Consider the following 26,414-nt stretch of genomic DNA (forward strand, 5'->3'; position numbering starts at 1 on the left):
ATCAGTAATGTGACGGAATGCTCTCCACTTGCCTGGATGAGTACACTTCCAAAAACTCTCAAAAAACTCAACACTATCCAGAACAAATCAGTCCACTTGACTGGTACTCCTCCACCAAATTTAACATTCACTCCCTGCACTATGACACAGTGTTAGCAGTATGTACCATTTACAAAATCACTGCAGAAATTCACCAAGGCTCCTTAGACAACAACTTCCAAACGCACACCGTCCTACCTACGACAAAGACAGCATTTACATCGGAACACCACCACCTGCAAGTAGCCCTCCAAGGCACTCACCGTCCTGATTTTAAAATATAGCACTATTCCTTCAGTTCCAATGACTTAAAATCCTGAACCCACCGCCCCCCAACCTGCAACACTGTGAGTGTGCCAACATTAAATGGGCTGCAGTAGTTCAAGTATGCAGCTCACCAACACCTTCCCCAGGGCAAATTAGGGATAGGCAGTAAATGCAGGCCTAGTTAGTGACACCCCTGTCTCAGGAACAAATAAAAGTATTACTTGGTATTAAGTGCAGATATGGAAACTATGTTTTTGATTCCATAGTCTAAATGCTAATGTATATAGTGAGCTGCAATGGTCCTAGCACTGATCCTCATGGAAGGCTACTTCCCACCTCCTGCTACTCTGAATACCTTCTCTTTATCCCACTCGATTTTGTGTCTCGAAGCCGGTGAACAATCTGTTCTGACACCTGCCCTCTGACTCCACACACTTTATTTTCTAGTTCCTCTGTTCATGGTGCGATGACAGAATATCCCTACCTGAAATACGAACTCCTCTTCTCTCTTCCAGATGTCAACTGATCCACTGTGCATTTCCCGATCTCTTCAATTCACGAGATCTTACAGTTTCTATTTAGATGCATCGACTCGAAAGCCCAGTCAGATCGTAACCTGTACACCGTTTATTGATATGAATTGCACCTTTTTTTTTAAACAGATCCAGAACACCAAAGAAATGGCAGCCTGTTTTATCAGTGACAATACTGACCAAACCAGCTTACTGAGGTGGCAGGGTCTAAGGGAGAAAGGGAAGAAGAGCAAACAATACAGCCAATGTTGACTGAAATAATTTTTTTTCACCTTGTTGGTGGTCCCAACTGAACACTGGCCAATAAATGACCAGATGAAATACCAAATATCGTTCTAATACCAATCAGTGGACAGGGTCGGAAAGCAATCTCAGTGACTGCTGCCAATTAGTGAACACAGCCATTTCTTGCCAAACCAAAGAGTTAGAGAATTGTTCACCATCAATGACTTTTCTCCAACTCTCTTCCTCCTCCAGTTCTGCCCCTTCTCCATGCACCTCCCAGCCTTTCTTGTAAGGTCAGGAGTAGATTCCCCAGGTAAGTACAGAGCTCAGGTACTCAGTCTGGTGATTGTACTTCATGTGAATGCCACCTAAGATCCTCTCCCCCAAAAACACAGGCTTTATAGTGGGGAGGGCTGGGGTGCAAGGGGCTGGTAACTGGACAATGAAGAGAAGCTGATACCTCGCTGCCTTCTTCCTTTTTGACAGACACGGGGCCCCAACAACCTTTATTGCAACCCAAGGTCACTCAATTCAGGGGAGACCGGCCATCATTTAGCCGTTTGGGTTGACACTACACTGCAGAGTGCTTTCCATGGAGGAACCCACTTCATTCCTCACAACAAGGAACAAAACAGTATTATTTTCACATACCCTGGCAGGGTGGTCACCCAACAACTTTAGAAAGGACTAGAGGGCAGATGAGCTGACATAAACTCACCCATTTCTCTGTATCTGCCCAGAGGACTACAAAATGTGATCAAATATATCCACTGGCCATTTCCATATTGGTGCAGTGATCCTGGGCTAGGGGAAGGGGTGAACTTGCAATCCAGTGCATTGCTGACTAACCCCCATACAATCCAATATAAAAGATCAGAGTGTAAAAATAGGGTATTTTTTAAATATATTTCTAGTATAAAAAGGATGGATTTTAACATATTCCCCTTGAAATCTTTGACCCTGCTGTTGTCAACCCATACCCACTTCAGTTTTTAGTTCCATCCTAAAGGCTCTTTCTTACTCCCCCTCCCCCCTAACTTTAAGGCAATATTTTAGTACAGCAGAAAACAACATCAGCTGAATGGTGCTCACTCTTCAGTAAATTTCCTCAGCTCTGGGAATTATTTTACTTCATTCCCTAGTGAATCTTCTCAGGAAAACTAGGAATAATGTTCAATCTGACTCCAATATAAATCTAAACCTAATTCCTGTGATGGTTGCCCTCCACCCGCCCCTGACATTACAGACCCAGTTCCTGTAATGGCTGCCCCCATGTTACAGAACCAGTTCCTGTAATTGCTGCTCCAATATTATAGCCTCAGTTTCTGTAATAACTGCCTCAGCATTATAGTAGTCTACCCCTTGAACTCCACCCTCTAAAAGGTTGAATGTTTGTTTATGAAGATTAAGTTGCATTCATAGGAGCAGGCCTGGCTTGCGCTAACTGGCTCGTCCGACCCTGGTTCTGCACGCAGCAAGTAACCACTGAAACCACTTAGAGAGGAATGCAGAATTTCAGGACCACTGGCCAGGCTGGGTATTGGGAGGCAAGAAACAAAACACCTCTCAAACTCACAATTCAAGATCTTTGCAGTCACCACATTAGGAACTAAAGGCAGCCATTCAGCCCCTTGAAAACAGGTTAGGTGGGAAAAGAAGCAGACCATTCAGCTCCTTGAGCCTTTCATGGAGGAACAGCAGTTGTCGATTCCAGCCAGATGTGGGGCTGTGGGTTGGAAAACAGGTACGAGAATTGCTATAATTTGAATCTTCATTCTCTTTTGGAGGGAAACAGGGAAAAATTACTCTGTGGAAACTCACTAATCCATGAGCCAATAGCCCCATGTCCCACTGGGTTTGGGGTGGGGACGTCCTTCATTCTCTCCTCCTCCTACTTTTGTGGATGCAGCCTTTCAACTGAAAGTAATGAAACATTCCGAATAGTGGATTCCACAAAACTGGAGTCAGAGGGGTGGAGTGAGAGTGGGGAGGGGGAATGAAGGCCGCAGAGGAGGGGTGGGAGGAGAGGAAAAAAGAATGGGAGAGCTTATTCCAGTCCCAGACTGTAGTTGATGCCTTGAACCAGTCCGATGATCACAGGTTGCCAAGCAACCAAGTAACGCAGCCAATCCAGCAGCTGGCCGTACATGACATGAGGTCGCTCCCAGCTGGGAAAGGATTACGTTAAAGAAATTGCAGGTTTGAAACAACTGAGAAAGAGGAACACACGAATCTACTTCCTGAATCCTGACAACACAGTGATACGTTTACAGTGCTGCGTTCAGTGAGCTGTGCAAGTCAATGCCTTATGACATCAAGCCTATTTGACATGTTCCACCTTTAGACACAAACGTCCCACGCAAGTACCCTGCCACCCGTCAGTCAGTGCAACTGGTCATGTTTACAGTTTCTGTGGGGAAAACACACACCATGTGAGGCAAGGAGCCTCATTTTAAAAATAAAAGATGAAACTTGTGAAGTTATGTAGTCTAAAGTGCTTTGCTGGTCATAGTTTGAAATAAATGAACATTAGCAGCTCATTGGGCTCAAAATGTAACTCTGTTTCTCTCTCCACAGATACCACCAGACCTAAAGTGCACAATCTTTTTGTGGAATTTAACTCCCAAGTCTTGGTATCATTCTGATTATGCTGCACTCTCTCCAAGGCCAATATCACCTTCCTAAAGCATAATTCCCAGAGCTGTGTCCAGTGCCTCCAGTATGGTTGAACCAGAGCTTTGTATCACTGAAACATGACATTTGCCACCTCTCCCCCATATTCTACTACTCTGGATGCACACAAACAACTTCGACTTCACTATTTACTTTAAGGCCAAGCTTTAACTTTATGCAAACGCAGAACAGAAATTTTCTATGTCGAGAAGCATACGTGATCCTGGATTTTATAAACAGAGGAAGTGAGTGTAAGAGTAAGTAAGGCTAACCTTGTTCAAATACCAGGCCAGCCTCAACCAGAGCACTGCACTCAATCAAGGCACTAAACTTTAGGAAAGAGGTAAAAGAATTAAGGAGTGCAAAAACTATAAAGTTCAGAGCTGAGGAATTTCAGTTACATAGATAGATTGGAGAAGTAAGAGCTGTTTTCCAGGGAGAAAAGAAGCTTGAGAGGAGATGTGGTAGATGTGATTTCAAAACCATGAGGGATCTGGACACATAGTAGAAACCATTCCCATTAGTGGAAGGGTCTACAACAAGAGGGAACAGATTTAAGGTAAGTGGCAAAACAAAAAGCAACGGTGACATGAAAGAAACCATTTGCACAATGAGAGGTTAGGGTCTGGAACATGCTGGAAGTGTGTTGGTGGTGTTGGTAGCAGATTCAGTCATGGCTCTCAAAAGAGAATTAGATCATTATCCAAAGAGAAAAAAAGGGGAAAAAGTGGGGAGTGGGACTCAGAGAGCTGCTCTTGCAAATAATGGCTTAGGTGTGACAGGCTGAATGGCCTCCTTCTATGCCGTAAGCATTCTATGATTCAATAAATCACTGTTTGGAACTGAATTGCAGCATCGCTCCCAGAAAGGATGTCAAGGCAATGGAGAGGAAGCAGAGAAGATTTACTAAAATGGTGCTAGTGTTAAAGAACTTTAGTTGCACAGAGAGACAATAGAAGATGTCATTGCTATTCCCAGAATGGAGGAGATTGACGGGAATGACGAGGGAGAACCCAGTGGCAGCGGGTTCAATAACTAGAGCACATACATTTAAGATAAATGGAACAGCCAGAGATATGTAAATAGCTGCTAAGCTCTGAGAAGCATTAAATGAAAGGACAGAGGAAGTAGGTTAAATAATAACTTTCACAAGAGAATTAGATAAATACTTGAAACAGGACGAAAAAGCTTGCAAAGCTTTTGGGCAAGTAAAGGTGGACTGGGACTAATTAGTTAAGAACTTTCAAAGAATTAGCACAGATATAATCAGTTTAATGCCCTCCTCCTTCATGACACACTCTTTAAACAAGCAAGTGACTGCAGCTATGATGAGTTGGTGGCAAGATGGAATCTCGTCCATCTCCTAGAAACAGCTGTTCATACTGATTGTGTGCAATTTAGTATCTAAAATAAATTATGCCCGTTATCTTCCCATGTAACCCCACTGCCATGAATAAAAACTGCTGCACTGATTGAGTGTCCTCTGTTTCCATGGAGCTGCTGACTGACATTTTCACAGTAAGCAGAATTTTGACAGTGCGAGCGCAAGCAAGTATGGGAATTGACATCCTCAGAATTCTCATTGTACTTTATTCTGATTACACTCATTGACCTTGTTGGGACTTCCAGGAACATGGCTGTGGATTCCAGAGGGGGAAATTATGCTCATGTTTTTCAGTCCTGCTCTGGGAATTCTACCAACTTATTATAGCCTAAATGAAACTGCTTTGTGAAAATGATACTTGTGTCAATTGTACAAAGATTCTCAGCGTGACTGATGCTAAGACGATAAGTAGGTGACATGAAAATCTTTGCAGTAACTGAAACCTTACTAAGTTCACTTGATCACCAACTGGTGGGAATTTCAGAAGGTATTCCAGTACAACAGCTGAATAAAAAGGCACTGGGCCCTGGAAATTAGGATTTTCCTACTCTGCCTCCAACGGTCAAGTGAAGGCATGACCAGGGTCTCTCTATCCCAGAGAACCATAAGATAAAAGACAATAAAAAAAGCAGAATTTGGCCATTCAGCCCATTGAGTCTGTTCTGCCATTGGATCATGGCTGATATGTTTCTCAACACTGTTCTCAGCCCTTCTTCCCATAACCCTTGAGTCCCTTGCCAAAGAAGAACCTATCTATCTCTGTCTTAAATACACTCAATGACTTGGCTTCCACAGCCCTCTGCAGCAATGAGTTCCACAGATTCACCACCCTCTGGCTGAAGAAATTCCTCCTCATCTCAGTTCTAAAGGGTCGTCCCTTCACTCTAATCTCTGTTACCTGAGTCTATGTGGAATTTGGTGCTTATTTTGGAACAAGTCTATCCAGGGAGATGCAGTGGATAGAGAGGAGATTGCAAAGCGAGAACCCATTCCTGCATTGAACAGTGGCTTTCAAAATAAATTAGAAAAGTTACAGGGATATGGGGAAAAGAGTCAGGGAGTGGGACTAACCGGATTGCCACATGTCAAAAGAGCCAGCTTGGATGCAATGGGATGAATGACCTCTTTTTTGTGCTGTACTGTTTCATGATTCCATCAATTTGGGATCAGTGGAAGAGTGAACCTTCTAACTTGGAAATTAAAGGGAAAGCCCAGTCTCACCGTAGGGTTAGTGGGGCATGGAGGCAAGAAGGCAATTACAGAGAAGTGAAAAAAGGGATGTTTTGCAAAGTTGGACATTTTACATAATAGACTCTGGCTTTTTATAGCAAATTTTAAGATTTCCTGGAGCTTTACAGCCTGGGATGCTGCTTAGTGCCTACAGATACTTCACTTCCTGAAGTATTGCTTATGGCAAGTTGCAGGATATAACGGACAGATGTGGCAGACCACAGAGAAACAAGTGATTGTGGTCAGATACTTCTGATTAGTTGCTGAAAAACCTCAGCTTATCAGGAGCCATACTATAATTGGTCTGTAACTGCATTAGTAACCCAAAGGACTGAGCAAATGTTCTGGACTCACGTTCAAATTTCACCATGGCAGCTGGAGAATTTATTTTAATTAAAAAAATTAAATGAATCTGGAATGTAAAGCTAGTTTCAGTGATGGTGACTGTGAAATTATCATTCATTGCTATAAAAGCTCATCTGGAGCACTAATGTCCTTTAAGGAAGGAAATCTGCCATCCTTTTCTGGACTGGCCTACATGTGACTCCAGATTCTCAGTGATGTGGTTGACTCTTAACTGTACCCTGAAATACAAACTACTCAATTACCAGTACAGTATCTCAATTACCAGTACAGTATCTCACCATCATCTCAACAGCAATCAGCAATGGACAACAAATGCTGGCCTTACCTAAATTCCTCAGGAAGGCTTCTGCAGGCTGCCAAATAGCCTTTAAGTCATTTCAACACTCAAATATATGACTTAGTAGCAGAACTAGGCCACTCAGCCCTTTGATACTGCTCCTTCATTCAGTAAGATCGCACCAATTCTGATCACTTCACATTCCTGCCTACCCCTGTAACCTTTCCCCTCCTTGCTTATCAAGGATCTATCTATCAGTGGTGCTGAGCCCGATGAGAATCCAGGGCATCAAGGGCAGAAAGTTGAACAGTTGATTCTTGAGACTTTCAAACACAGATGGAGCTGCTTCTGTTGCTAGGGGAAGCAAGTCTGGGTAAGCAGTCTCCCTTTGCTAACACATTTTAACAGTAGTCATGGAAAACTCAATGATTTCTTCCTCATCAGGTCGGTGACCAACTGTTTCCGTAGCCCAGGAAGCCAAACTCACTGCTTTACACGTTGGGAAAACTTAATTACAGAAACCGACAAACATGAGGAAGTCATTCAACCTCGAACTTGTAAACACCAGTCAATCAGATGCTGACTGGTCTTCTGCTTCAACACACTTTCCCATTCTATCACAATTTTCCTTGATGTAATTAGTCACCAGAAATCTAGTGATTTCTTCCTACTCAATGATCGAGTTTCTACAGTCCTCAGAGATAGAGAATTCCAAAGATTCATCTTCATCTCAGCCTTAAATGGCCTAGCCCTTTATTCTGAGATTTGTCTTCTGGTTCTAGACTCACCAACCAGGTGAAACAACCTACTTTCATCCACCCTGTAAGAATTCATTTTTTAAACTTTAGGGAGTATAGACTCAGTTTCTTCAATGTCTACTCATAAAAGAATTTTGCTATCTCACAGTGAACTTCTACCGTACTGGCTCTTCAGTAAGTATATCCTTCTTTAGATTAGGACATTAAAATTAGACAATACTCCAAATGAGGTCTCACCAAGACACCATACAATACAGCAAGACATTTTTGTTCATGTACCGTATAATCTAGGCAATAGATAGTGGTACAGTGAAAAGGTCCTTTCAGACCTCTCTCTCTATTCTCCTGCTCAGTATCCACCCCCAATTACTGCCATGAAACTGCCTTAGAGATTAGTGCTAAACGAGGAATAAACCTGAGATAGTAGGAACTGCAGATGCTGGTGAATCCGAGACAACAAGGTGCAGGGCTGGATGAACACAGCAGGCCAAGCAGCATCATAGGAGCAGAAAGGCTGACGTTTCGGGCCTAGACCCTTCATCAGAAAAAGAGGAATAAACCTGCTTGGTTAGGAGCTGTGAATCATAGAACAAGAACTATCAGTTTAATGTAGAACAACCTGAAGCACGGTTGGGAAATTTGCCGAGATTGTGAAGGAAGTTTTTCGGTTAATAGTCAAATGGATCTAGGGCTTCCCTGATGATGCTTTTTGAGGTTGGAGAGGAATTTTTCATCAATGTTTCCTGAATTAGTTGCAAGCCAGTATTTGCAGAATTCTTCCAACAGGTGTGGCCAGGGAAAGGGCTGAATCCAGAAAGATTTGGGTTTGTATGTATGGGTCTGATAATCTTTTGATCTAATGTCCAGACAAATTAGCAACAAAAGTAGGCCATTTGACCCCCCCAGTATGACTGATCTGATTACTCCACATTCCCACCTGTCCCCAATAACGTTTCACCAAGCTGCTGATCAAAAAAATCTATCCTTAGCTTTAAAATATCAAAGACTCTGCTTCCATTTCCTCTTAAGAAGAATTCTAAATTCTCCCACAAGATGGAACATTCTCTCCACTCCCTGTAAAGATCCCATAGGATTTTATATGCTTCAACCCAGTTGACCTTTACTCTTCTAAACTACAGTGGATACAAACCTGGCATGTCTAGCCATTCCTCAAAGAGAATTTATCCATTCTAGCTTTTAGTAGTAAATCCTCTTTGACCTGCCTCCAATACATTTATATACTTCTTTAATTAAGGTGACCAATACTGTGCATCTGGTATCACCAGTACCCTGAATAATTGAAGCATAACCTCACTGCATATATATTTAATTCCCATTGGGATAAATGATAACATTCTACTAGCTTTTCCAATTGTTTGCTATACATGTATACTAACCTTTTGCGAATCATGCACCAGGAAATTCAGGTTCCTCTGCACAATTCCTCTAAATGATAACATTCCATTTTCTGAGAATAATTAATTTTTTTCAGAAACACAAAACCATATAGTGCAGAAGGAAATTTGAAACAACATTATTCTGACTCCACTGCCTCTGCTTCTGGGCTCCAAACATCTCTCCTTCTCAAATACTGTATATATCTAATTTCTCTTTGAATGTTACCTTTGATGCCAACTGCTCTTGCAGCAAGTCCACCAAGCTGAATATAGAAGATTCAGAATATGAGACAATCTAATTGCCCCTTGACATTCAATGGTGTTACCATCACTGAATTCCCCCACTATCAACATCCTGAGGGTTACCACTGACCAGAAACTCAACTGGACTCACCTGTAAACACAGTGGCTACAAGAGCAGGTCAGAGGCTAGAAATTCTGCAGAGAGCAACTCACCTCCTTACACCCCAAAGCTTGTCCACCATCTACATGGCACAAATCAGGAGTGTCACAGAATACTCCCCACTTGCCTGGATGGGTGCAGCTCCAATAACACTTAAGAAGCTTGATACCATCTAGGACAAAGGAGCCCACTTGATTATCACCACATCCACAAGCATCCACTCCCTCCTCCACCACCAACACTCAGTAGCATTGGGTACTACTATCTACAAAATACAGTGCAGAAATTCACCAAAGATCCTTAGACAGTACCTTCCAAACCCATAATCACTTCCATCTAGAAGGAGTAGGACAGCAGATACATGGGAATGCAAGTTTCCCTCCAAGCCTTCATCATCCTGACTTGGAAATAGATCACCATTCTTTCACTGCCACTGGGTCAGAATCATGGCACTCTCTCCCTAACAGCATTGTGGGTTTACCTACAACACATGGAGTGCAGCAGTTCAAGAAGAGAGTTCACCACCACCTTCTCAAAGGCAGCTTGGGATGGGCAACAAATTCTGACCAGCCAGTGATGTCCTCGTCCCATGAGGGAAAGGGGAAAGGAAGGTGAAAAAGCAAATAACAGAAGCAAAAGGGGATTACGAAGGAAGTCTGGCAACTAATAGAAAACAGTGTTGACAAGTTCATCAACTTGGCAGATGTGTAGTCGATGAAGATCAATGCAGAGAACTACAAGGTGATATACTTTGACACAAAGAACATGGAGAGACAGTACAAACTGAAAGATGGTTGGATCAAAGGGTCTGTTTCCTTGCTGCATAACTCTGTGACTTGAAGTTGAAAGGATGCTTCCTCTTGTGGAAGAATCTAGACCTAGGGTCATAGTTTAAAAATAAGGGGGTACCTGTTTAAACCACAGATGAGAAAACATTTTTTCTCTTAGAGGGATGTCTTTGGAATTCCCTTCCTCAAAAGGCAGTGGATGTAGAATCTTAAGTATTTTTAAAGATGCAAGTAGACAGATTCTTGATTACCATGGGGAAAGAAGATTATTGGGGATAGGCAGTAATGTAGAGCTGAGGTTAAAATCAGATCAGCCATGATCTTATTGGATGGCAGAGCAGACTCAAAGGGGTGAGTGGTCTACTCTAAAGTACTAATGGGTCTTCAGGATGGGTGCACGTGTGCATAAATCATCAAAAGGTGGCAGGATAGCTGTTAATAAAGCATGCATGTTCTTGGCTTTATTAATAGGGTAGAGAGTACAACAGCTAGGAGATTATGATGAATTTATATAGGACACTGTTAAGACCTCAACTGGAGTATTGTGTACAGCTCTGGATGCTACATTTTAGGCAAGATGTGAATGCACTGGAGAGAGGGCAGAAGAACGATTTCAGGGGGGAAAAAACTTCAGTTATGAGGAGAGTTTGGAGAAGCTCAGATTGTTTTCCTTGGAGAGGCAAAGACCAAGGGGAAATTTGACAGAAACTTTCAATAGCATGAAGGATTTGGACAGAATAAATATGGAGAAACTGTTCCTGCACATGAAAAAAACCAAGAAAGAGATGGCACAGTTTTGAAGTGTTTTGTGAAAGAAACAAATGCAAGGCAAGAAAATACTTTTTCACACAGCAAGTAGTTAGGGTCTGTTATTTAAATCTTCTATTATTTAAATAAAAACAGTGTACAGGGATACAGGAAAGAGGGAAGAGTTTGGCACTAATGCTAAGAATGACAATGCAGACAAGATGGGATGAATGGCCTCCTTCTGCACCATTGATACTCCATTTTGTAACATCTCTGTATAAAAAAGTGTTCCGCTCCCTAATTCCAAGAGATTCTATCTCCAGGTGAGTTAAACAATAGGCCAATGTCATGCGAGAAGGAACAGTCAACAAAACAAAGAACAAACCTGTCTCTATATATCCTCTCTGACAATCTCAGGACATCCCAGAGAACTTTATCGTATTGAAGTTCTTTTTGAAATAAGACATATGAAATGGGAGCTGGAAGAGACCATTCAATTCCTCAAGTCTGCTTTGCCATTCAATACAATCAACATTTTTTATCTCAATAATACCCAAGCGATATGAGTGAAAGGCAGGGATATGGAGTTAGGCCACAGATCAGCCATGATCTCACTGAATGGTGGAACCTGCTCCAGGGACTGAATAGCGCCCTCCTGTTCCTATGTTCCCTTTCCTCACATCCCTTCATTCCCTTAATCTTTGACTTGCATATATTCAATGCCTGAACTTTCAGAGCTCTCTGGGCTAGAAAATTACATATTCATAATCTTTGCAGTCATAAAATTTGTCATCTTAGTACAGTAAGTCCTATAAAACATTAAAAAACAGAGGAGGAAACTTAGTTACTGTTGTAAGGCAGACATAAGGTAGTCAAATTGCACACAGTAAGATCCCACAACAGCAACGAGATAAATGGCCAGACCACCTGCTTTGGTAAAGATGATTCACTGGGTTATAGAGTCATGCAGCACAAAAGAGGCCCTTCAGCCCATCGGGTCTGCATCGATCTATCTGTACTAATCGCACTTTTCAGCACTTGGCTCATCGTCACAAATGTGATGACATTTCAAATGCTCAGCCACTTACTTTTTAAAGGTTGAGGTTTCCTGCCTTTCTTACCCTCCTAGGCAGTCCATTCTAGATTCCCTCCACCTTCTGGTGAAAAATGTTTTCCTCAAATCCCCTCTAAACCTCCTGCCTTTCAAGTTAAAAATTGTGCCCTTTGTTATTGAACTTTCAACTTAGGGGCACAGCTGCTTCCTATCCATCCAGTCCATGCTCCTCAATCTTATACACCTCTGTCAGGATCTTCCCTCGGTCTTCTATGCTCCAAAGAAAACATCCTGAGCCTATCTGGCCTCTCTTCAGAGGGGTGGGAGGCGATGGGTTTAAGCCCCCATTCCAGAAATCAGAGCACATAGTCTAGGGTGACACATTCCAGTGCCATACTGAGGGAATGATGCATTGTTGGGGGAGCTGCCTTTCACATGAGATGTCAAACCAATGCCCTGTTTACTCTGGTCCTATGACCATTATTTTCTAAGATCATGAGAAATAAGTGAGGTAGGCCATTCAGTTACCTTATCCATGCTAATATGCTATCCCTAACACTGTAAGTTCTTATCTTGAAAAGTAACCTTTTATGTGACACCTTAGTGAATACCTTTCAGAGATCCTAAATGCACTACAGTGACTGGTTCCGCTTTACCTACCAGCTCTCTTTGGCAAAATCATGTTCATTCTGCTTGACTGCAAGCTTTTATAAAGGTTCTGCTACTAACTCCTTAACAATGGATTCATGAATTTCTCTATGATTGAGGTTAGGCTAAATGGCTCATGGTTTTCTGCTTTCTGCCTTTGTCCTTTCTTGAAGAGAGGTGTTACCTATCTGGTTTTATAATCCATCAGGACCTTCCCAGTATCTGGAGAATTCTGGGATATCACAACCAATGAATCCACTATCTCTGCAGCTACTTTTTCTAATGACCCTCGGATTAAGGCCACCAGATCCAGGGGACATGTCAGCCTTTAGTCTCAGTAATTTATCCAGCACTTATACCTCTGATTCCAGAAGAAATATAGGGAAGCTCTCTCCATTATCCTGAGCCAATATTTATCTTTCTTTCAGTCAACATTGTTAAGATTATCTGGCAATTATCATATTGTTGTGTACGCAAATGAGCTCCTGCATTTTGTTTATTACAACAGGGACCACACTTCAGAGAATCATAGAATCCCTCCAGTGTGGAAGCAGGCCATTCAGTCCATCGAGTCCACACTGATCCTCCAAAGAGCTTCCCACTCAAAAGCCAACCTATCCCTGTAACCCTGCATTTCCCAAAGCTAATACCTAGCCTGCACATCCCTGAACACTATAGGCAATTTAGCATTGCCAATCCACCTAACCTGCACACCTTTGGACTCTTCAGACAGCATTTTGGGACACTGAAGCTGTGAATGGTACTATATAAATGCAAGTTTGATCTTAACGACTGCACGGGGTCCACTGGTTTCATTGCTTTCAGAGTTTCTCAGTATCACACATCTAACACAAAACATTTTTTTGGCCAAACACGTAGCCAGCACTGGCAAGGTGCCAGGAAACCACATCGTTCATTTTCTTGCATTCTCCCCCTGCACCAGATTGTAAACGCCTGCTCTTTTTAAATGCTCGAAATTAGCTTCAAAAGGAGAACAGCTGTTTGATATAAAGCCTTTATTGACAGTAACAACCCCTCACACTGCGAGACTCAGCAATGATCCAACTAAACTATTCCAAGAATTAGTGATAGGGGCTGAACAAACTATTTTGTCTGGCATGACAATGCAACACATTTAAAAGTTAGTAATTTGAAATAATTAGGTAGGTTCGTTTCCCTCTTAGATCTTTGGGTAGTAGTTATTTGTGTTGAGTTTTAGGGAAGGTGGCTGAAGCAAGCTACCATAATGTGCAATACGACTACGGTATGTGCTGAGCTGCAGAAAGGTATGATGAGATCAATTTAAAAATCTCAGGTCTATCAATCCTTTTCACTCAAATTAGCAGCATCTCCTGAGAAGAACCAACAGCCCTACAAGGGAAACAGGAAAAAAGTCACATAGCTAGAATATGCCTATCCCTGTCCTGGGAGTGTTTGGTGGAGACAACAAAGAGGAATCTCTGTATCTAACCTCATGCTGTACCTGTTTGATGGGGACAGTGTAGACAGAGCTTTACTCTGTATATAACCTCATACTGTATCTGTTCTGGGAGTGTTTAATGACTCGAGCGAGTTTTATTCTAAATCAAACACTGAACTTCCTTTATGGCTGTCTCCTGACAGCCCTGAAACGTTCACATTGTGAATGTGAAACACTCTGCACATATACACATTATTAAACGCCCTGCCAGTAAGCCCTGGCAGTGCCCAAATAATAGGGCACATAATGATGTAGCAGTAATGTCACTGTACTTGCAATCCAGAAGCCCAAGCCAATGCTGTGGAGACATGGGGCTTGAATCCCAACATGGTAGATGGTGAAAGTTAAATTCAATTTAAAAAAAAACTGGCATAAATAGCTGGCCTAATGGTGACCACATAACCATTGTTGATTGTCAGAAAAACCTAACTGGTTCACTAATGTCCTTTAAGGAAGGAAACTGCCATCCTTACCCAGTCTAGGATATATGGGACTCCAGACCCACAGCAATGTGACTGGCTCTTAACTGCCCCCTGAGCAATTAGAGATGGGCAATAATGCTGGCCTGATCAACAATGACAACATCCTGTGAATGAATATAGAAAAAATACAATAAGTAAGAACAATGGGACAGAACGACATCACTGGCAGGCAGGACTGCACATGCATGTTTTGCACATGTGCACTGAGTGTGTTTTTGGGATGCCAGCTGACAGTCTCTACTTTTACGCACCTAAAGAAAAATCAAAAACACTTTGATTCTCATACAAATTAAATCTGCGATAGATACAGCCGTGAACATTCACTCTTCCTGCTCTTGCGTCAGCTGACTCACAGACACAAATGTTTACAACACAAAAGGAAAACATTTGGTCCTTGTGTCCACACCACTCAAAGTTCTGACTACACTAATTCCATTTTTCAGCCTTTGGCAAGTGAATATCTGAATAATGTTTTGGGCAGTATGAGAGGCTCTTTCAGGCAGTGAGTTCCATACTCCCTCTAGGTGAAAGAAAATCTCAACTCTCCGCTTAGCCTTCTAACTCACTCCTTAAATCCATGGTCCTGGTTACTGAACCCCCTACTAATGGAAAAAAGTGCCTTCTTGTCCATCCTATCCATACTCCTCAATCTTATAAAGCTTCATCTGATCCCCTTTTAGCCTAACCACCCATCCTAACAAATTCTCACAGATCAGACACTCCAATCCAAGAAATGTTCTGGCAAACCTCCTCTACACCCTCTCGACTGCAATCACATCCTTCCTAGGTGACTAGAACTGCACGCAGTACTCAAGTTGCGGCCTAACCAGCACAGTTTCAGCATCACCTCCCCGCTCCTGTATTCTGTTTTGGCTAATAAAGAAAAGTATCCTTTATGCCTTCTTAACATCTTCAACGATCTGTGGATACTCACTAAGGTCCACCTAATCTTCAGTACTTTCCAAGGCCCTACCATTTATACTGTAATCCTTTGCCCTGTTAACTGTCTTAAGTGCTATACCTCACATATTCTGGGTTGAATTTCATTTGCCACTGCTCTGTGCACCCAAGCAATCTGTTGATATCTTCCTCCAGTTTATCCTCCACTCTATTTAATACCCACCAGCTTTCAGGTCATCCACGAACTTCTTGATCATACACCCTCTGTTTAAATCCAAATTAGTAATGTATATCACAAACACCATGGGCCCCAGCACTGGGCCTTGTGGAACTCCAGTGGAAACAGACTTCCAGTCACAGAAACATGTCTCCACCATCACACTCTGCATCCTTCCTCTCAGCCAATTTTGAATTAAACATGCCACTTTGACTTGGACCCAGGGGATCTTACTTCCTTGTGCAGCCTGCCATGAGACATCTTCTCAAAAGCCTTGCTAAAAGTCCATGTAGACCACATCAAATGCATTACCCTCATCACTCCTGGATGCCTCCTCAAAGTATTCAATCAAGTTTGTCAAACAGGACCTTCTCTTAACAAATCCTTGCTGATGATCACTGATTAATCTATATCTCTCCAAGTGCAGATATAATTCTCAGAATCCTCTCTGTAATTTTCAGGTCTATCCCTTTGTCCTTTTCACAATGTAACAATATGGAAGAAGGATACGGGTTGCTAAACATCCTCTTTAGATCCACCTTCTCTTTACAATATGGACAGGTCTGTTTCTTCCCGACGATGCACCAACCTCGAATGCAGAATTCGTGGAATCTGGTGAACAGTGGTTAAGGAAAGGAGAACGTGACTCAGCCTGCCAGGAGCATGAACCTGTAACAGGGCAGAAGATTAACAGCAACATCAATCCAGTGGAATCAACAATATAAAATTCTTCACTCTTGCTTTCAAATTCCTCTCTGGCCTCACCCCTCTCCATCTCGGTCATATACCCCAACCCCACAACCCACTGAGTACTCTGCACTCTCCCAAATTTGGCTTCCTGAATATCCTGAATTTTAATCACGCCACTGGCTACTGTGCTTTCAGAATGACAGGGATAGGGGTGTGGAGGGAGCAACAGCAAGGTGGGGTTGGGAAGAAACAGAACATGACAGGGGCGGGGATTGGGGGAACAAGCGAGAGAAAGAGAGAGAGAGAGAACGACAGGGGCAGGGAGAAGAGACAGAATGACGGGGGTAAAGAGGAACAGAGAGAGAAGATTGGAGTTGGAGGGTAGTGGTGAAGAGTGGGCGGGGGGGGAAGAAAGAGAGAGAGAGCGACAGGGAGAATGAATGGCGTTAAGGGGAAGAGAGAAAGATAGACAATGAAGGGTGGGTGAAGGGTGGGAAAAGAGAGCCAAACAGACAAATAGAGAAAACAAATGACAAAGAAGGGGTGAGAGAGAGAGAAAGAACATGACAAAGATGGTGAGAAAACGACAGATGGGGAGACTGATGGGGGAGGGGAGAAGAATGATGGGGGATAGGAAAATGATGGGGGGATGGAATGGAGAATGACAGGGAGTAAACGAAAAGTACGTGAGTAGATGGTAGACAAATCAGATGAGCACTTTATGACAGGCTTTAAAGAATATACAATAAAGGTCAGGGGAAAAAAAATCAGAATGATATTTTAAAGAGAACAGGGAATGGAGAGGATGGAAAATGTACATTTTTGAACAGACTAGAGGGAAAGGGTGTTTCAGCAAGATGAGAAAATCATCCTGCTTGGTTTCAAAGCCTCGACCAAATGTGACTGCCCAGTGGGCCAGGTGGCCTGGACACACTATTACTGGAAAAAAGATCAAATTATTCTGCTTTTTTGAACAACTGCAGGGACTTTATAGGGGAAAGATTGTTGGGGATTTTTGTGTGGCTTCCCAAATATTCTAATGGGAGAAAGACAAACTAAAAAATGACATTACATCTGTAAATATAAGAAACCTCAGGCTTCACAGTGGGGGTATTGGGGTTTTCTAAAACAGAAGCACAGGCAGAGGCACAGAGGAGTATTTTTGGAAGATTTCTAGTGTGGAGGCCAAATACAGCTGCACAAATTTCCTTCTGGTGAGGAAGTTACACATTGCTCTTAAATTTTAGCATTGATGCAAAATTGACAAATGATCCACACATCACAGTCATGAGCAGCACAGGTTGAGTTCAGGATTGCTCACTGCACTCTGCCAAGGAGGCAAGACTTAGGCAGTTGGAGGATGTGCAGAGTGCAGGATAGGGGGATATAGATGCACGCCCACTGGGACACCAGTTCCTGACAGGAATATAGTTGACACACAAGGAGTGGGTGTTCTGGTCACAGGAACACAAGAAGGCCATTCAGCCCCTTAAATTGGCTCTGCCTTTCAATTCAATCATGGCTTAACTCTGCTCTGCCTACAGAAATTTTTAATCCATAGTATTGTGGGAGGTGGCACAGGAAGAGACTTCTACACCCCTTTGTGCAAACAATTGCCTCCTGACATAACCTTGAATGGTCTAGCTCATATTCAATTTCATAATCACCTCCTCCTCCCCTATTTAGCCTACCAATTGCTTTCATCATTTTAAACAGGGGATGAGAGAAAGGGTCACCCCAGGAATGAGGCCCGAGAGCAGGACGGAACGAGGGACAAACAAAGCCTGAGAGCGGGATGGAGCGGAGGAGGGACAGAGGCCCATGAGTGGGTGGTGGCCAGAAAGCAGCAAAAGGGGAGACTTGGTTTCTCTTCTTTCCAGAGACAGGCATCAACATATGGGCACTCGTGCTGGGATCTGAAGTCCCAAATTAGCAGTCCAGAGACCAAGTGCAGTAACATGTTCCCATCCCTCTGTGCACTAACCTTAAGTTGTATTGCTGCATTGCAAAGAACCATTGATAGTGTTGTCATGGTGACATTGAAAAATAAAATGTCAAAATTTATCATTTTGACAAGTGTCAGATTTGGTTCCTTGCTGTATCTCCTACACTTTGAAGGATACACATGGTTACAGGTCAGCATGTAGGTATTTTCTATGATGCCTTCCTCATTGATATCCACAAAGATTTTTTGTCCACAGACTGCACAGATTTCATTGGAGAGGTGTTTGGTTGGCATCCCTGATGCACTGTAGTACTGTAATACACAATAAACACTTCAAACAACGATAGCAATTTGGACAGTGCTTTCAGAAATAACTTATTCCTACATTATAACAGTGATAACAATTTAAGAAATCCACTGGCTGGAAAGTGGGACACCTCAAGGTCATGAAAGGTGTGATGTAAAAGTGACTTTTTCTTTTCACTTGGTAGAACATAACACAATATTGCTGAAAGAAAGAAACATGCAGTCAAAGCCTTTTATCTTGCAGTCAATCAGGACAGAATCACAAGTAGGTCAAACCTCATAGGGAACAACAATTTACATTGCATGAAAAACTACTGACTGGTTGACAATTGGACTCTGATTGGTCTGTCATGCCATAAGTTAGCCACTAGAACAGCGTTCCCGAAACATTTTTGTTCAACTGAAAAGGCAGAATGCCTGGACAAATTATTTTCCCTTGTAGTTGACTGAGCCCTGTATATGAATACACATAGCTGTTTTGCAAGCACAAGTGTGCCACATAGAGAACAAAGTAATAAGATTAAATTCAAAATCCATGTCACTATTGAAATCTTTTCTTTTTTTCTCCTCCTCAAATGTCCCAAGGACCTGCTTTTGGTGATACTGCCTGGCCTATGAAGAAATCTCCCTTACTTTGATGATCACATGGGTTCCATGCATAATGTTTACCTGAATTACAAGCAGCAGCACATGAACCTTCAGTGCAAGGGATTGAACCATGAACAAGACCTCAGCCCTCAACTGCTGATCTGATGTTGGAGGGAACATCATTGATGAAACAGCTGAAGATGGTTGGGTCTAGGATATTAGCCTGAAGAACTCCTGCAGAGATGTCCTGGAGATGAGATGAGATGAGATGACTGACCCCCAACAACCACGACCATATTCCTGGTGCCGGGTATGACTCCAACAAGTGGAAAGTTTGCCCCAATTCCCATTGATAAAAGTTTTGTTAGGGCTCCTTTATACCACACTCAGCCAAATGTGGCTTAGATGTCAAGGGCTGTCACTCTGATATCACCTCCAGAATTCAGCTTCTTTGTTCATGTTTCAACCAAAGTTGTAATGAGGTCAGGAGCTAAGTGGCTCTGGCAGAACCCAAACAGGGCATCCTTGAGCAGGTGCCACTTGACCAATTGGTCCCTGAATCAATCTTATATCTATGCTGCCACTTTGCACTTAATTCCATGGATTTCCACCTTTATAATGATCCTCCCACGTGTTCCATTGAACTTTGCAGAATGCCTTCCAAAGGTCTACGTGTATAAAATCTACTGCATGAATGCCAAGAGAACATCCCTGTGAATAGTGCTGTGCAGTTTTTTTTTTAAATATTCAACAAAACCCTGATCTAACAGCTGAAAAGATTCAGCATCTCTGACATTGTGGTGAAGTAACAATTTAGGTTATGGAGTTCAAGTCCGAAATCTCTGGCTGGGAGATGAATGTGAAGTCGCCGAGTCAAGGTGTAGGATCATGAATACTTAAACAAAGCAATAAACTGACAAAATGCCTTGACTGCGCCAATACTATTTTGGCCTGGCTTCCTGCATCACACTCTCCATAAACTGTGGCACATTCAATACTCTTGACAAGTGTATCATAATATCCCTGTACTGGCTAAGGTTACCATGAAGTCCAGCCTTCTCAACCTCACCCGAGACATGGTGATCCTCAGGTTAAACTCATACCATTCATCTCTCGCTAATGGGAGAGCAGCCTATCATCCTCTGGGACGATGGCGAATCTACTTTTAATGTTTGAGCTTCTAATGAGTTTTATCATTGCTGTGGTTTCCACATTTTTGAGAACAAATTGGGGGAATTTTGATCTGGTGTGTTCTCAATTTGTTTTCCAGGCACTTTCCTGCAAGTGAACATTTTACTGCATTGTCAGAATCACAACATTGTTACAGCACTAAAGGCGGTCAATCCGCCCATAATGTCTTTACTGGAACTTCAAATAAGTGCAATTATCCTCGTTTATCCCCTATGACCTCGTCCATTCTTCCTCCTCGGATTACACTCAAATTTCCTTTCTAATATATTAATTGAGTCTGCCTCCACCATGGCTTTGATCTACTACTTCTTCAACGTACAATCTTTGCCTTCCATCAAAGGCAAAAGTTTCATTAAAATGCAGCAAAACAATCTCTGCGTTAGGACAGTGGGGAGGATGAAAAAACAACTTCAGAAATTGATTTTAATTATGCTGCCAATTCTGCAAACCATCTGCATAAGAATCAAATGAAACCTGGGATTGAGTTGGGGTGGTAAGAGACATTGGGAATACATATTTATAATTTACAGGCTATTTGGGAATTGGTGGAAGGTTTTGGACTATTTGAAGTTGTACCATCTGATTTCTTGGAAACCGGAGTCCACATTTTAAGTCTGCTATATGCCACTTGCTGCTTTCATTGGAATTCAGGTGATGTCGGAAAAAACAAGAAAAGTTCAACGAGATAAGAAATGGGGTTTATTGCCCTAATTACAGAAAAGAACTGGCATTGAGGACTCGAGATCTACCCTAATTAAGCCTCTCAGGCTTAGACTTGTTTTTTGCAGGCCTAGCAGTCAAAGGGGTAAAAAAGGACATCTTAGAAACTGCAGTCAATTTCTAGAAATTTTGTTTCTTCAGGGATGTCTCTGGCAACTTGGAGGAGTTTCCAAATACCCACGTGTGTCGCTTCCTAGTAAGCCCCTAAGTAGGGAGCTATAGACAATTCTCAACAATTCAAATCCAAGTTGACTAGTGTCAGAACTGGACATTTATCAAATTACAGCAATCAGCAATTCAGCTTCATCAAAAGAAAATTCAGCAGAAATAAGATTTATATATTTTATCCTTTGCTTCCAGATCCATGGATCACAAATTTGCTTTTCTGTTTTGCCTCTATTTAAAAAGAAAATCATCTCTGCATCAACTTGCTTTGTTTTATTGCGTGTGTATCTGGATGTGGGATTAGGGGGATATAGTTTTAATTCCTAATCATAGATTAAGTGTTAACCAGAATTTGTCACTCGATCTAAGAATAAATTTTGTTCATAATAAACGGATCATTTTGAATTCATTAGCAAAGCCTGGTTATTTTTCTTCTATTCTTGATAGTAGTACAAATGAGTGGAATTGGCCATTTTGGTAACTGAATCAATAAACTGACACTAATCATATGAGTGTTGAAATAGTGGGGCATGACCATTAGGGCATTTCTCCCAGCACAGTTGTAATAGAGGATAACAATTCACCATCAGGATGTTCTGGCTAAATAGGCTGAGGTGTTCAGAGGAATACTCAAGTAGGAAAACAGAAATCAATTGTTTAAATATACAGAGATTAGAAGGAATGTGGTACAGATTTGATACTGGCAGTGGTCACTCAAAATTCAATATAATGCCCATCAGGCTAGATGAGCCTTTGATAACTGAGCAGCCAAATTTTGGATCAGCATGTTTTTGTGCAATGGGGCAAGCTGTTGTGTGCAGAAATAGAATTTGTAGCCCTTAGTTGACTTCCTTCTCCGTCCCCACTATTACACCTTTTAGTCAAGTCAGAGCCACAAAGTGGCTTGTGCCTTGTTGGATTAGTTGCCATGGCAACTAATCAACAGCTTTCTACCCCCTAGTCAATGGTCTCAATGTCTCCATGTTTTAGGGCAACATTTATACCTTTTCCTTCGAGTCACTGAGCAAGGAAACAAACCCTTCGGTCCAACTATCCACGATGACTATGTTCCCAAACCAAACGAGTCCCATCTGCCTGTGTTTTGCCCAAATCTCTCCAAACCTTTCCTATTCATGTACTTATCCAAATGTCTTTTAAATGTTGTACCTGTACCTGGCAGTTCATTCCACGACTCTGTGTAAAAAAGTTGCCTCATGTCCTTTTTAAAACTTTCATCTCTCACTGTAAAAATATGCCCCCTTGTTTTTAACTTTCCCACCTGAGGGAAAAGACCTTTGCTATTCACCTTATCTATGATCCTCATGACTTTATGAACCTCTATAAGGTCACTCCTCAACCTCCTAAGCTCCAGTGAAAAATGTCCCAGCCTATTTTATAACTCAAACCCTCCAGTCCCGGCAACATCCTAGAAAATCTTTTCTGAACCCTCTCTAGTTTAATAATACCCTTTCTACAACAGTGCGACCAGAGCTGCACACTGTACTCCAGAAGAGGCCTCAAAAATGTCCTGTACACCCTAAACATGACGCCCTAACTCCTATATTCAAAGGTCTGAGCAATGAAGGCAAGCATGCTAAACATCTTCTTATCCACCCTGTGATGCAAATTTCAAAGAATTATGTACTTGAACCCCTAGGTTTCTCTGTTCAACAACACTACCCAGGGCCCTACCATTAATTGTATAAGTCCTGCCCTTGTTTGTTTTACCAAAATGCAATGTATTGCATTTATTGAAATTAAACTCCATGTGCCACTTCTCAGACCATTGTTCCAATTAATCAAGATCTCTTTGTAATCTTAGGTAACCTTCTTCACTGCTAACTATACCACCAATTTTGGTGTCATCTGCGAACTTACTAACCATACCTCCTAAATTCTCATCCGTATCATTTATATAAATGACAAACAAAAGTGGACCTAGTGCCAATCCCTGTGTAACACAGCTAGTGATAGGCCTCCAGTCTGAGAAACAACCCTCCAACACCACCTTCTGCCTCCTACTAGAAAGCCAATTTTGTATCCAATTGGCAAGCTCACCCTGGATCCTAGGTGATCTAACTTTACTAATTAATCTACCATGCGGAAACTTATCAAAGGCTTTAATGCTAAAAGTGGAACTAATGGAGAGCAGGGAGAAGAGAAGAGGGGAAGAAGTTTCTGGGCATCTGGATGCCAATGGTGAAAGCTCTCAAGGATCTTAATATGATGTTGGTAGACAGTCCAGATTTCACTGCAGTGCAGGAAGTTCATCAACATAACAACCTTACAGACCAGGATCTTTACTGACTTCCACAAAGACATGTGGCTGCAGATTGACAAAGGCAGTGCTCATACTGTTGACTCTGTGCTGAACCTTTTCATTGACAGTAGCTCCTTAGGACAGGAAGTGTTGCACAAACTTCAGAGCCAGCCCACCAGCATAGATGATATAGGGTTTGCTCAACTGACCCAGGGAAGGCTAGTGGAAAATCTTCGTCCTGTCCTGTGCAGAGTGACCATCATGCAGCAGTCATCTGCAAACTCAAGGCCATGAATGCCCACAGTGGTGAGTTTTGCTTTTGCTCAGGAGCAACTAAAGTTGATACTGGATGCTGACACCAGGTGGTAAGTCATCTCTGATGAAGTGGATAAAGATGTTCAGGTAGATGATAGTTGGGGTGATCACACAATGTGGGCTGATCCTGGGCTGGATGTTAAAGGTCTCAGTTTTAGACCCTCCAAAGCACCAGATATATTGTTACACAATAGTGTCAGGATGGTGACAAACATCAATGGGTATCAAAGCAGTGAATGATGATCCATAGAGCTTCACAATTTGGAGAATCAAACACCCTGGTCAGATCAATGAAGGGGAGTAACAATTCTAGACTTCGCTCCTGACATTTTTTTGGATCTACCTAGCCACGGAAGACCAAGTGGATAGTGTCCCTGGATTGTTGGAAGCCACACCAGATTTCTGGGAGGAACCCCTCAGGTGACAGGACAAAAAGCGGCTCAGGAGCATGTGGACCAGGATCTGGGCTGCAGTGGACAGGAGGAAATTCCTTTTGCAGATACCAGATTCACCAGAATGATGAAAAGGTTGAAATGGTACAGAATGTGAAAATAGGGTACGTTACCTTGGCTAATTTTGTTTAGGAGATGAAAGGATAATTTAATTGGGCTGACTGAAGTTGTAAAGTGAGAAAAATTATTTCCTGTGGTTGGAGGGGGAAGGGGGAGAGCAAAAAGAGCCCATGGAAAGAGAAAGAGAGCGAAAATGAGAGAGGGGAGAAGAGACAGGGAGGGAGTAAGAAAAGGATAAGAAAGAGAGTTCTGAACAGGGGGGCAGCATATTAAAATTAGAGCTAGGCCATTCAAGGATGTCAGGAAGCACCTCTTCTGCCAAAAGGGAGTGGAAATGTGGAACCCTCTCCTCCAAAAAAAAAGGCTATGGAGGCTGGGCTTTAACTGGACTTTTCAAGGCTGAGATAGAAAGAGTTTTGTGGATAATGGTATCAAGGGTCAAAGGAAAAAGGTGAATGCAAGTGCTAGAGATCAGCCAAAACATTAACTGAATAGTCTGATGGAACCATTCCGTTCCTATGAGGCAATAAAATCTTCCCCATATCATCTAATCACTCAGTGGAAGGTAATTACAAAATCATTAACGCAGCTATACAGATGGAAAACAGCTGATAAAACAGGTTGCTGCCTCTGGGGTCACTTTACCCCGATTGTTGATGCCATGTAGTCTGCACACATTTCTGCAAAGTCACGACTCAACACTCCATAATACAACCCGTAAAATAACAGCGATACTCCAAAGTCCATTCCATCTTCTGGCTTTATTCTGGGGAAAAGACAAACAGAAATTCTATCAAATGCAATTCTGGAAACTCAAATGCTCTTTAGAGCAAAGTTCACTTAAGAAATTGCTGTGTGTAGCGTGTTTCACATTGTCAAACCACTTTACAGAGAATGAAATATTTTTGAATTGCTGTCCCATAAATTAGCACGTGCACATGCACGTTACACTCAGGAAAGTGGTCTTTGTCCGTACACATACAGGTTGGTACAGATATTGAAAAATAACTGTACGCATGTGTATTTATTTCACAGAGGTTTCTTTGAGACAGTCTCATGCATGTTAGTGAATCCTGGAAACTGCTTTCTCACAAACCACACATTAATGTCATCTTGATACGTCATGTTAGACAATCATCATGACTAGGATGAACAAAGGCAGTATAGGAATTCCTTGAGCATAATAAGACCACAGACCATTTAGTTCCTCATCTACTTTCCTGAAAGTGATGTGGAGGAGTGTTGGACTATTACAGCAATCATGATCTATGAGTCTGCAACAGACACGAGGCATGAAACACCCACCCCCACCATGGTGAGGATGCTTTAGGGAACCACAGGGGCAAAGTCACTTGCTCCTCCCAAACGAAAGAATATAGAGAAATAGGAGTAGGCCATTCTGCCCCTCAAGCCTGCCCCACTATTCAGATCACAGCTGATCTGCCTCAGGGCTCACCTCTGCTTTCGTGTTAGTTCAACATAGCCATCAATTTCCCCGATATTTCAAAAATCTATCTACCTGCTCTTTAAATACTTTCAGGAAGCCAGCCTCCACAATGTTTTGGATAGAGAATTCCAGATATTCACTACCGTCTGGGAAAACGAATGGCTTCACATCTCAGTTTTAAATGAGTTTTGCCTATACTTTGTCACTATGTCCCTTAGTTTGAGATGCCTCCATGAGTGGAAACATCATTTCAATATCTATCCTCAGACTCTTGTATGTTTCAATAAGATCACTCCTCATTCTTCTATTTTTAAAAAATTATTCATAGGATGGGGGAGTCATTAGCCAGGCTAGCATTTATTGCCCATCCCGAGTTGCAGCTCACCGTCACCTGCTCGGGCAACTTG

General features: G+C 42.2%; 1 protein-coding gene across 1 annotated transcript; it reads right to left on the minus strand.

Annotated features, from left to right (window-relative positions):
* Nucleotides 1–910: 910 nt before the first annotated feature.
* Nucleotides 911–25,685, minus strand: LOC125483296 (RING finger protein 121-like). The gene is made up of 5 exons (XM_048597852.1): nucleotides 25,594–25,685; nucleotides 25,206–25,350; nucleotides 18,682–18,815; nucleotides 16,379–16,480; nucleotides 911–3,232 (listed from the first exon to the last, which is right to left on the minus strand). The coding sequence occupies exons 1-5, from the start codon at nucleotides 25,683–25,685 to the stop codon at nucleotides 3,112–3,114; spliced, it is 594 nt and encodes a 197-aa protein (XP_048453809.1). The 3' UTR covers nucleotides 911–3,111.
* Nucleotides 25,686–26,414: the final 729 nt, after the last annotated feature.

Source organism: Rhincodon typus, chromosome 6 (assembly GCF_021869965.1).
Source record: "Rhincodon typus isolate 14 chromosome 6, sRhiTyp1.1, whole genome shotgun sequence".
Taxonomy (NCBI): Eukaryota; Metazoa; Chordata; class Chondrichthyes; order Orectolobiformes; family Rhincodontidae; genus Rhincodon; species Rhincodon typus.

Excerpts from the sequence above, each read along its gene's own strand:
- LOC125483296 (XM_048597852.1), bottom strand. The coding sequence starts at position 25,685 with ATGACGTATCAAGATGACATTAATGTGTGGTTTGTGAGAAAGCAGTTT. Across the intron at positions 18,816-25,205 it reads ACATGGCATCAACAATCGGG|TACTACAGTGCATCAGGGAT; the intron begins GTAAAGTGACCC and ends TGTGTATTACAG. Across the intron at positions 16,481-18,681 it reads ATGCTGACCTGTAACCATGT|ATTCCACGAATTCTGCATTC; the intron begins GTATCCTTCAAA and ends ACTGTTCACCAG.